The sequence below is a fragment of the Sphaerodactylus townsendi genome, linkage group LG04 (genome assembly GCF_021028975.2).
Source record: "Sphaerodactylus townsendi isolate TG3544 linkage group LG04, MPM_Stown_v2.3, whole genome shotgun sequence".
Taxonomy (NCBI): Eukaryota; Metazoa; Chordata; class Lepidosauria; order Squamata; family Sphaerodactylidae; genus Sphaerodactylus; species Sphaerodactylus townsendi.
In genome coordinates, this window is record NC_059428.1 from 102134051 (window position 1) to 102146827 (window position 12777).

General features: G+C 44.5%; 1 protein-coding gene across 3 annotated transcripts in view; it reads left to right on the forward strand.

Moving 5' to 3' along the window:
* PCID2 (PCI domain containing 2) overlaps positions 1-12777 on the forward strand; it is a 20644-nt gene continuing 7867 nt past the window's right edge. For 2 of the 3 annotated variants that reach the window (XR_007244415.1, XM_048495651.1), the window contains exons 1-10: positions 2-297; positions 2977-3035; positions 3591-3680; positions 5405-5478; positions 6689-6754; positions 8148-8189; positions 9752-9806; positions 10964-11067; positions 11788-11863; positions 11964-12105. Coding sequence is in view for 2 of the 3 variants with exons in the window: in XM_048495651.1 (XP_048351608.1) it covers positions 3000-3035; positions 3591-3680; positions 5405-5478; positions 6689-6754; positions 8148-8189; positions 9752-9806; positions 10964-11067; positions 11788-11863; positions 11964-12105 (685 nt within the window). In the remaining variant the exon portion in view is untranslated. Of the gene's footprint in view, positions 352-2976; positions 3036-3590; positions 3681-5404; positions 5479-6688; positions 6755-8147; positions 8190-9751; positions 9807-10963; positions 11068-11787; positions 11864-11963; positions 12106-12777 lie in introns of all 3 variants that reach the window. The other variant, XM_048495652.1, reaches the window with a different exon arrangement.

Genomic DNA, 12777 nt, shown 5'->3' on the forward strand with positions numbered 1-12777 from the left:
CAAAACTTAATAGATAAGCTGCCTAGATTCTCGGGGAGGAATCCTGATCCGGTTTTCAACAGCACCGCCCCCTGACAACCTCCAATTGGGCAAAGAGACCGGCGAGATATCTCACGTGGCGAGCTGATCTAACATGACGAGCCAATCCGCGAAGGGAAGCTGGTCAACAGGCAGGAAGTCCCGCCCGTTTTTTGAAATGGTTCCGCCCATCTTCCTGTAGACTGAGTAGTCCTCTGCAAAAGTGGCGTGTCTTGGTGGAGAGAACCCAACGGGGAAAACAATAGAGGATCCAACTAGGTATTTTGTGCGTGGTCGGTGCTCCTGGAAGAGCGATCTTTTGATGCACTTTAGGTACAGCCTCAGATGATCTTGAAACATGGGCAGTTCTGTCTCCACCATGCAAAGTTTACTTTCCCAAAATCAAGATTTTTAAAGTGTTAACAAGATGGTTTAAAAAAATTATTTCTGAGCATGTACAGAGTGTTATGTTCACTGATTACAAGATACTTGTTTCCTATTATGTATCAGAGACTTTGTGTCAGGAGCATGCAGAGGACAGTGATGCTGAAATTCTCTGAAGTCTCATCTTTGGCGCTTGGTTTTTTGTTTTTCAGCTGAATTGAAGCACAGTTAATTACCTGTGTCTGGCTTTTTGTGTATTTTGCTAATTTTATTTAAGGAGATGCAGACACAACTGTCTCTGCAAGGGAGATACAGTGGCAAAGAGACATTGTATTGCAGTATTTGATTAACATATGTGATTCAGAGTATGACGGTTTGTCACTTATGCCACTCACCTTGCAGATATTCCCTATAGAAGCATTTATGGTATGTTGGCCCTAGTATCCATCACTAGTATTCAGCAATCTCAGACTAAATCTTCATATTGCTTTTCTTAGTCCCCGATGTTTCTTGGGATGTGCCTCAATTGCATGTATTTGCATTGCTGCTCTTATTTCTAGTATGACTTTCCAACCTGTTTGGCAAAACTTGGAACAGATTCTCACACGTGGTTTTGCCAAACCCCTGTTTCCCCAAAAATAAGACAGTGTCTTATATTAATTTTTGCTCCCAAAGATGCGCTATGTCTTATTTTCAGGGGATGTCTTATTTTTCCGCTCTACAGCTGTGTGCTCTGGTCGACGGGCATGCTTCCAAACAAAAACTTTGCTACGTCTTACTTTCGGGGGATTCTTTATATTTAGCACTTCAGCAAAACCTCTACTACGTCTTATTTTCAGGGGATGTCTTATTTTCGGGAAAACAGGTAGTAGTTGCAGACCTCAGTGAACACACACACAAAACTGTCGTAACACTAAATCAGACCTTGGTCCACAAAGGTCAGTATTATCCATTCAGGCTGGCAGTGGCTCTCCAGGTCTCAGGTAGAGGGCTTTCATATTACATTTCACCTGATCCTTTTAGTTGGAGATATTGGAAATTAAACCTGGGACCTTCTCCATGCCAAGGAGACATTCTACCACTGAACTATCATCTTTCCTAAGACTTCTGTCTGTAGTGCTAAGTGTATACACACAATTTTCCCACTGACTTTTTTGTTCAGTGCTCTTTCCAGGTGTTCTCAAGCACCCACAGTAACATAAAAATTTTTACAACATGTGTGCCTGAAAATACAACTATTTCTGCATGTTAAGTCAGTGACAAGAGGGCATGGTATGCTGTAACGGACTTGCCCCATACTGAAGGGCTGGTGTGTGTAAAAGGCCTAATGAGTTAAGGCAGCACTATACTAAGGACCCCATTTGATTGGTTGAGAAGGCACAGTTGCCTATGGCCAGGATTAGGGGGAGCTAGAGTGCAAGGAGTATAAATAGACAGAGCAGAGCCTGCCAGCAGTTACACTCTCTCTGAAGAGATTCTGATACAGAGATCAGAAGGAGCCAGAGTTTGGCAGAGAGCGGTCTGTTAGGTCTGAAGGATTCTGGCTCAGCCAAGTTAGCTGACAGAAGTCCAGTCACTCTACAAGCTGAGGAGGCTTGTCAGAGAAAGGAGTCCCTGAGTTTGGTGCAAAGTGATGCGCCAGTGATTGGCTTGACAGTGAATACTGTCCAGACCTAGAGTCTGCCCTACCCCTGTGTAACACCAGTCTTGGGAAAGCCCGTTCCAGAGGCAGTGAGGCCAGTCTGGGATTAGTGTGAGAGAGGGAGGCTTTGTATGCCAGAATCTCACAGGGCATAGACTATGTGTGTGTGTATTTAGTGGGTTGTGGATCAGAAAGGACTAGTGTCTGTCTGTGAAGAAAGGATTGAGTAGTGATCCTAAAAGCAAAAATCATTTCCTAAAGAGAGACACCTTGGCATTATTGTCTGTGTGTGTTAATGTGAAACCTAAGTGAAAAAAAAGAACCTCTCTAGAAACCATCAAAAGCTGCTAGTACCTCTCTGAGCCAGTTTCAAGGAAGCCTTTCTTTTGTTTTTTTTTAAATAAGTTTCCATTCCATTGGTGTGTCAAGCTACCCCTCGTGCCAGCCTGTGTTTTGTGTGTGAGAGGGTTGAAGAGTGCAACCTGTCTGGAGAGGAGACTAGAATCCCAGCCAATTTTGAGTTCCCTCCATTTTTGTATATGGGACTCTGAAGGACATTCCCCTCAGACCAAGAGCGAATGTGAGGTGGGATCCTTTATTATATTTGGCAGCCAGCAGCATTTTTTGGATTCCTAGTTCCTTCTCTTTAATGGTGGCAACAGAGTAAAAAGAAGATCCCTGAACACTAGCCTGGGATATTTTGGGTGGCCAAGGAAACCCCACCGGTCAGTTTAGTGGGAACCTTGATTGTAGGCCACACACGTCCCATTACAATTGGTGGCTAGCGGTGGGATAATATCTCTCTCTCTCCAGGAACATAAGCTCTCCGTTACATATGCCATAGGCAACCATGATTATCTGTTGAAGCTGGTGGAAAAACCAATTGATATTACTTCAGTTAGTTCAATATGTTGTTTGTGTTGTCTTTTCAGAATAAAATGTTCACTTGCTTTCAATGGCCCATATCACTATAAACCAATATTTGCAGCAGGTAAGTAATAGCTGCATTTTAGTAATCATTTATCTACTAATGTTTATTTATTTATTTTGCACTGGAAAGGGAGTTGGAGAAGGAAGGAAGGAAGCAGACAGAAACATCGCTTCTACCTAAGTAGACAAGGTGGTTGTTGTCTACTTTCTCTCTGGTGGGGCGGAGATAACTACTGGGAATGGAAAGAGAGAGCAGAAGTGCCTCTTCCCAGCTGCTGCTGCCTTGTTGCAAGCCTGAGTTGTCTTTAGGCTTGCATGAGCTGCTGCTACCATCTGCCTTCTTTCTTCTCAGTCTCAATTATCCACTCTCTTCCCTTGCCCTCCCAGCTTCTGCTCTCTCGCTGCCTCACCAGTGGCCTTTGCCAGTGCTGGCCGAGAACCTATGCTGTCTGCACAGCCACAAGACTGCTGCTTCTCTAATATGGGGGTTCTAGTTATCACCTTCCCCAGCTTTTTTATGTTTGGATTTGTTTTTTAGACCTGTAGATCTGCACTCCATAAACCAGGTTCAGAATAAGGTTTGTTCAATAACATTTTTATATATTTTCATTCATAGGTTTTGGAAGCCATTGACAACAGAGAGGGATCATTTTGTGCAGAATTAGTGTCATTTAAACATCCTCATGTTGCCAATCCAAGACTTCAGGTAAGAGGCTTGTGGGGCAGGTTTATTTAGAAGTTCCACCTTATTCAGTATGGCTTACTGCCAAATAACCACACATATGATTGAACTGTTGCTGAGAACACTAATACCATGATCTTACCATTTTTGTCCATTTCTGTTTTTTACAGCACAATCCAGTTCATGGATTTGTGCTGCAGCTGGAAGCAGCACCGTGAAGACAGCGCCACACCACCTTCAGAAGGGCATTCAGACAGCCCAGCAGGGTGGGAAACATGAAATCTCTCCTGCCACCCGAATTGCACCATTGACTTACGCTGCATAATAAGTCCAAGAGCCTGGAGGCTGGCATTCCAGTACTGGAACGCCAATGGAAGCTGACTGATATCAGCTTAACCTCCGGGACTGCCAGCACAGCTCTGCAGCCCCCTGGACTTATGGGTTTTGGTGCTGTGGATCAAAGGGGTGGCCAGTCACTGACACATTTGCCCCCTGCGCCAGCAGAGCTGCCCTTCTGTGGCAGAGGGGGCAAATGTGTCAGCATGTTTCCTTTGCAGATTTGGTCTTCCCATCTGGTTTGGGCTGTTAATAAACTCGATAAACTTCATAGATACATAATAAGCTGTTCAAGGTTGTGATGAAATGATTTTGCCGCACAGATTGGGGTTGAGTAGCAACTTGGAGACAAACAAAAGAAAGGGGGTGATGGTATAAATTCAAACTTCTTCTTTAATTGTAACTAGTGTACCCTTCCTTTGCCTTCTGTTTTGTTCCTCTTTTGTTCCTTTTTTACTTGGCTGGAAAAGCTCCTCCTTGACTTTTCAGTTAATGTTTATTTAATATCTCACTTCTTGTAAAACATAACATTTTATAAGATATGATAGTATGGTGTGGATTCCTCAGTGTGTGGAATTTTCCCACCCATTAAGACAGCTTCTGCATTTGCCTTCATTCATGCCCCTAAGAAAAGAAGCCATTTGTTCAGTAACTAGATTGAATGTGAACAAATAATAAACGGGCAGCCCATTCGGGGGAGGGGGGATCTCCCTCTGGATCCAGTGCACCCCTTTTGGAGCTGGCATGAGTGCCCATTCCACTGGCAGAAGAGCAACTTACCCTGGCAGCTGGGGGGGGGGGGTCCCATGGCGCCAGACGCAGAAGCTGGTTCTGTTGCCCAGGCCCTCTGGCGCAAAACCCTGTGCTGGTGGGGCCAACCTTAGTTGGCCTCCAGTGGCCATTTGGCCCCTGTGTACCAACATAGACACTGGCAGGAATATGCCACGTTTTTCATGGCATATCTCTATCCTTTCCTATGGGAGAATTTCTGAGCGTTTTCTTCTAAAAACTTTTTGGGGCTCCCTGCACAGTGGGAAAGCCCGGGGGGGGGGGGGGGGGTGTGTGTGCTGTCCCAGCCTACCAGCCCAGTCTGGATTGAGCTGTAAAATCCAGCAGAAAAATTCTGATGATTTGGGATTTTTGTCTGTGGAAAGGGATCTCCTCGCCTCCTTTTTTAGCTCAAAATACTCCCTGAAGTTCCACTTGCCAGGAATAGAGGCACCCCTGCTCTCCCACCCCCCAAGCATAGAATTTCTTGTGGAGAGTGTTTGGAGGTCTATCAACATCGGGAGATTAGAAATGGTAAAATTCACCCATCCCTTTTATTAATGCATCTCACCCAATATATTATATTTGTCCTATTCTTTTGCAACAAAGCATCAAGCATCTCATGGAATGTATTTTATTACTAGCTTTCATCACCAGAAGAAAAATGTCAACAAGTTTTGGAGCCACCTTATGATGAAATGTTTGCTGCCCACTTAAGGTAAAAATGGAGAAGATAGGGGATTCAATTGATTCAGTTTAGAAAGCACTTTCCTGAATTGTTGTGACAGATTTGAAGGAATAGTTCAAGTCATAATAATGGCCTTTGAGTATTTGTGTTTTGGCACATACAGTGTAAAAACACAAAAATGTATTAATAATGCTGACAAACCAATACTAGAGAAGAAAGAAATTAGCTCTGTTTTGTAGAATTGGAGTAATGCTTAAAATGGCCGATGACACCAGGAATGCATCATGTGTATTACTAGGGTGGGGAATCCTTCTTGCCATGCAGACTGCACAATCATAGTGAAGAAGTGGAATGTGATCATATTCTTAGCAGCTTCATGAAAGTTACGTTCTGAACAGAAACAATTGTGAGAAATTCTTGATCATAGCAGACAGTGTTCTTGTTCTGTCTAATGTTCAGCCCTCAACTTTTTTATTTGGAAATAAGTAAAGTTCCACTGTAACATGTTGTACTTAATCCCTAGTCCAGGGGTCGGGAACCCGCGGCTCGCGAGCCACATGCGGCTCTTCCACCGCTGTTCTGCGGCTCCATGAGCCGAGCCGCCGGGCCCATCTTCACCCGCCCTGCAAGCAGCAGGGCGGGCGCATCCTTCGCCCGCGGCCGGCTAGGCTGCGCCGCGGGCTTTGCCTGCTGCCCGCCTCGCTCATTGCGAGGTGGGCGCTCTTCCAGCGGCCGGCCAGGCTGAGCCGCCGGGCCCATCTTTGCCCGCCCTGCAAGCAGCAGGGCGGGCGCATCCCTCGCCCGCGGCCGGCTAGGCCGCGCCGTGGGCTTTGCCTGCTGCCCGCCTTGCTCATTGCGAGGCGGGCGCTCTTCCGACGGCCGGCCAGGCCGGGGGGGGCGGGGTGAGCAGGCGGGGGGGGCGCGAGCGAGCAAGTGGGCAGAGGGGGGAGCGTGCGAGCGAGTGGGGGGTGAGCGGGGGAGGGTGAGCCAAATGGCTCTTTGAGGGGAAAAGGTTCCTGACCCCTGCCCTAGTCAGTGCATATAGAATTGTAAAATAAAGATTGTAATCTAGAAAGCACGGTATTAAAATGTATTCAGTTTTGTAATCTCTTCAAGTATAATTTGAATATAATTTGTTTCTAGTCAGGAACTGTAATTTGTTATCTGGTTAAAGAAAAAGATTGTAATTTGGAACACAATCTCATCATTCTTAATACATATATCTTTCTTGTTTTGATAGATGTACATACGCAGTTTCCAACCATGACTTTGTAGAAGCTTACAAATGCCAGACTGTTATAGTTCAATATCCTTTACCATTGACTCGAATTAGTGTCTCCCATGGGATTCGGGGAGTAACTTGAGTGCACAGGGAGTATGCCATTGTGGGCTGTTATCTGTGGGCTCCCATGGGATTCGGGGAGTAACTTGAGTGCACAGGGAGTATGCCATTGTGGGCTGTTATCTGTGGGCTCCCATGGGATTCGGGGAGTAACTTGAGTGCACAGGGAGTATGCCATTGTGGGCTGTTATCTGTGGGCTCCCATGGGATTCGGGGAGTAACTTGAGTGCACAGGGAGTATGCCATTGTGGGCTGTTTCTGGGGAACAGAATCTCAGCACTGCTATTAGGGCACTCTCACAGTCCCATTTAACCAATGGTCTTGCTGGGCTAGGATCTGGTCAAATGGGATTGGGAGTGCCCGGCAGCCATTTTCCATCCCCACTTGGACATTTTGCGGAATATGGAGGAAAGAGTTGTAACTTGCAGTATGCCAGAAAACTCCAACTCCCCTAAGTTGCTTAGTGAGAAAAAGGTCCATATTTCTTTTCATCCAAACTAGTGAAGTTAGAAGGATGCCCAGAGATGGCTGTCAAATAATATGAAGGGGAGTCACATTTTTTGTTTGTTTACTTCATAGTCGGTTTATCTCAAAAGATTCAGGGCAGATTGCAAAGGTTAACTGCCAAAAAATAAATACAATGTAAAAATGTATAAACTTTCAAACAACTTTAACAACTATAACAACAACTTTCATAATAATTCCCTCTTGAAAAGTTCTACACGTTGTACAGAAAGGTGCTATCTGACCTTATCAGGTTGGATATTTCTCCAGATGGAGGCCACCGTGGAGAATATTTAGGTACCACTGAAGCTACCCATTTGCAAGGTGGCATCTTCAAAAAGTCATCAGACTCTTTAATAAGGAAATAGAATTGTCATCTATTATATTATCACCTTTCTCTTACTATATTGCCTTCTACTTTTGTAACCTGTTTTCAGTGTTATGGGAAGTCATGCCATAGACAACCTTTACTGCTCTATATAGATTTTTGTTTGCATTTTTTTCAGTTCTGTAATTGGTGGTCTGTGCTCTTCGTTTGAGTTGATTTTTCTATTTTGCAATCTACCTTGAGTCTCGGTGAGAAAGGCTGACTGTAAGCGAAGTGGGGGGCGGAGAGGGTTGGTGGGGGATGATACTCCCAAGCCAGCTGTGGCTTGGGACACTATCATATCATAGCAGTTATAGTACTTGCATATTGTATTTGGATACTGTCTTGCCTGCTGTCCCATTTCCATACATTCAAGACAGAAAAACTTCATTCTGACTAGCAACCTTGCTGTCAGGGTGGTTGTGGGTCAGAGTGAACGGCTAGGCTACTTATGTGCATCGTATTATGTTTCCCTGAACTTAACACATCTTTCTTGAGAGCGTTTCAAGCGCACAAAGAAGACAACTGGTAAGTACCAAGAAAACATAAGAACATAAGAACAAGCCAGCTGGATCAGACCAAAGTCCATCTAGTCCAGCTCTCTGCTACTCGCAGTGGCCCACCAGGTACCTTTGGGAGCTCACATGTAGGATGTGAACGCAATGGCCTTCTGCGGCTTACATAATTATATAAACAAATAAATTGTTTGGGTGAAGTTATGGAGACATATGGAAACACTTCACAGAGGGAAACATTTCATTTACAGAGAAATGCCACCTGTCACCTCTGGATATTTTAGCATAATTTGTATTTATGGCCAAAAGCTTACTAAGCAAAGCAAAGTTTACATAACCCTCATCCAGACAACTTGATATGAGTATAAAGGATATAGCTTAAAGAAGGAGATGGACAGAGTTTGATAACAAATGTTGAGGGTGGGTTGTTTATCAAACGATATTCAGAAAGGGACATCTGCGAAGGTCCTAGTCATAAAGTACAAGTACATCTTGAGGAGGAATTTAAGTAAGAGGGAGTTCTTTTGATGGTGGTAATTCTTTGATATACAGAATTGCACAGAAAACTTCTAAGAAGGATGCAGTGGAGAGATAATGCAAGCTAGATTCAGTTGTTTAAAGCAAGGCCTTAATGTATGAACTTTGCTATCTTTCTGCAAGGCACCCCATGTTGGTTGTTGGCCTCCACTCACTGTCCTTTACCATCTCCAAGGGTTCCAGCTCTGGGATGCAGGGTGCTCTGGGATGCAGGGTTCAGCCTAAGAAAGGGATGGAGAGAGGGATGTTGCCCCACTCCCTCTGTCCCAGGCAGGAAGATTCCCCAGATCTCACGGGAGACTCAGCCAACTTTCCTCCCCGGCTAGCTCTCTCCTGCTGGACTTTAAAGGGTTTGCTCCACCCTTCAACTTTCTCTGGTCCACCCAAGGGAACTGAGCCAGTCTTTGGCTTTTCCTTCAAGGCCCAGATTGGCCATCTTACCTGCCACTCTGATCCCTTCTCCTCCCGCTGAATCACCCCGTTGAGCATTGCCTCGGCACTCCTCTTGGACGCCAAGGGCTGACAATGAGCTGATGCATTCCACTGGGCTCCCATTCCTGCTGCCTCGTCAGGGGGCCTGTCTCCGGTCTCCCCACTTTTTCCTGCCACATCCTGATGGTGTGGTAGCTTTGGCTGACCATCAGCTCTCTATTGTGGCTCCAGGCTGCCTCAAACTGACCTCCACCGCCCACAGCTGCCATTCTCAACACCTTCCAGGTGTGGTGAGTTTTCCCTGCCCTGGTCCTGGGCAGGTTGCTGGCCACAGCGGTCGGAGAGGGTTGGCGGGGGATGACACTTTTCCTAATAAAAACTTGCCCCCCAAAAAATTTGAACCTTGCTTAGATTTGGCAAATGTGAATTGTTATGTTGACCCTTCTTTTTCCAGACCTCTGGGCATTATTGGCAGTCTACAGTTGTGGCTGAACTTCACCATAAACTGTCTGATAATATTAATAATGGATGCATGTCTGTAACCAGTCATGGAAGTTTGATTCTGTTGTTGCCTGGATAACTAGTGAGAGCCTTTTATTTTTCCAGGGCTTTGCCTATTATGTATGCAGTAGCTCTTGATCTTCGAATATTTGCTAATAACGTAAGTAATAGCTGAAGAGGTGGGGCCAGTAGATACCACAAATTGGGTGGGGACTACCTGAATGAGATTAGGGAAACTTTGGGATATGTTGTGCCCATTCTGAGACGTACTTGGGAACTCTGTAGGTCACCATCCCTTGCTAATGGGTTAGTGGCCCTGAGGTATTTTGGGGGTGGCTATAACATGGCTATAATGTACAGCTATAACATGTAGGGGTGATAAATGAAATGCTTTCCAAATACTGCAGCATGAGCGATGACTACTAGACAGTGAAAATTGTATGCTTGAAGTGATCTGTCTGGTTACTGAACATAGTCTTTGTTGAACAACTATTAGCCATCATGACTAAAGGGAACCTCCATATTCAGAGGCAGCGGACTCTAAATACCAGTGTAAGAAGGCAACATCAGGGGAGGGGTTTGCCCTCTGTGCCCTGTTTGTTTTGCCCTCCAAGGCAACTTCTTGTTCTCTGTGTGAAACCGTTTGCTGTACTAGATGGACCCCTGGTCTGATCCAGCAACGCTGCTGTTATGGACATTTGTGTCTTGTTTTTCCTCTACATTATAAGCTTTGAGGATGTCCATCAGTTATGAAGCATTACAGCATCCCTAATACTTCTCAGAGTCTCGTCTGAGAGGAAAGAGGCCTACAGTCAACAGAGGAGCAATTATTATATTTGTCAGTCAGCACAGTGAGCTTTTCTAAGCACAGACAATCCTGAAGTTTAATTTGAGAAAAATGCATTCCTAAGAGCAGATAGTACCGACCAATATTGATTTTCTCCAGAGGTGTCTAAGTCCCATTTTCAGACTCTTACTGCTTCTACTTACAAAGCAAATAATCATTTGTTTGCCACAAGGCAACATCATTCTGAACGGAAGCAAAAATGTGTTTTGGGGAGGTGGCCTAAAATGTGTTCAAGTAGCATGGAAGTGCCAACTTCTCTTGATGAAATGTACCACACCATTTATTTGAATTGACAGGATCACGTTCAACCTGCCACGCTTCGGCCTGTGTGGTCAAGAGATTTTAGTCTTTCAGGATAGACATGCTCCATTCCTTAGATAATATCAACTAAAGTGACACGTGATTAATAGATGATAGGCCTGTGAGCTGGGGTATGTGTCATCTCTCTTGATTTCCCATTGTCACGATAGGCTGACCAACAGCTGACAAAGAAAGGCAAAGGCAAAGTTGGTGACATGTTGGAAAAAGCAGCAGAACTCCTGATGAGCTGTTTTAGAGTCTGTGCCAGTGACACGTGAGTGAACGTTTCTCTGGGTCTCGTATTAAATAATTTTATATTTTTTTTCCAGTTTATAAAATGTGATGATAAAACCTTCTCGGCATGGAGAAGGTCCCAGGTTTAATTTGGAGGACATTGATTCATAGGGTCGTCATGAGTCAGAAGTGACTTTACAGCACTCAAAACAATTGCCTTTTCTCACTATTCAAACTATTCCGATAGAAGCAACTGTGTGATTACAGTTCTAGCCAAAGCTCATTGTCCACCAATGGGATGGACTTCAGCCAGCAGAACAGAAGCTTCCTGCTTTAACCTCCTCTGAACTCCACAAAATGCTGCTTCTTGAAAATATGGGATCTTAAAGAGGAACATGAAGTGTGAATGCGGGGATGGGGTGGGGGTCTTCGATGAGAGGAAGGATCAGCAAAAATCACATATTCCATTTCTGAACAGAAAATAACCTTTTCATCCAGTTCATAATTTTCAAGTGCTTGACATGGTAGAACAGCTCTGCAGTGTGAATGAATACCAATACAAGTAAATGATTGACAGTTAATCATTTGTGAAGGTTAGGTTTTGTTGGGTTTTTATGCAATTCATTTATATGCAGGAGCATTGCTTGAAACTGGATCAGAGTTTTAAACGTTTCCCAAAACAGGGTTAAAATAGCTGCTTTTCCTTCCCTTTTCTAAATGGCATCTTAATATTGATACGTAATGTTTGCTTTTGTTACAGTCGTGCCAGCATTGATGACTCCAAAAAATGGGGCATGTTGTTTCTGGTGAATCAGCTATTTAAAATCTATTTTAAGGTATGATCCAAACCTCGCAAGGCTTTTCTTGATTTCATACCCCCAAGGCGACGCTATTGCTATGTGTAAATTTTCCTTCTAATGTCACTGTGTTTTCCAGATCAACAAGCTTCATCTGTGCAAACCGCTGATAAGAGCAATCGATAGCTCAAATCTCAAAGATGAATACAGTATGGCACAGAGGGTAACGTATAGATATTACGTTGGACGGAAGGCCATGTTTGATAGCGATTTTAAGCAAGGTATTTATAGTTTTAGAGACCGGTGCTGGAAATGTTGGGGAGGGGGTGGTGTGATCCGCTTGAGGACAGAAGGAAAAGAGTCTATTGGTATTACCCTACATAATCTTTAAAGCATATTGTCAGCCTGTGACACAAGTTTAAAGTCATAAGATGTGCTTCTGTGACTTGATATTCTTCCTCTTGAGTGCTTGTTTACTGTAGTTGCAAATGATAGTGAAGGTTTATTGGCTATGTTCAGGGCAGGCCACATCCTGCCATTTTTTATTGGTGGATAGGAGATCAAGGCTTGGATCCCACCAATTATTTCCACTACCAAAGGAGGGGCTGACTTTTTACCAACTCCCCCCTCATACTATTCCTGGAGGATCCCTGTCCCTTAGGAGCAGCTTTGGGAATGGGGCATTTTGAGTCAAAGGGTCAAGGTAAAGCAGTCATGCTCCATGGATGGAAATCCTTCCTTTGGCAGAGATTTTCAGTGAGCGGAGATTTTCAAGCCCAGGAGTGGAGTGGCAGCTCCCACATTCCTCCCTCCTTTTTGCAATCATTTCCTCCCACCCTTTAAGTTTCCCATCTAACTGTGGTTGGCATTATGACTGTGCCACTGTTCTCCACTGACCATTGTTAGAGGAAGGAGCACAAAAAGCAGTGGCATAAGAGGTTAAGAGCAGGTGC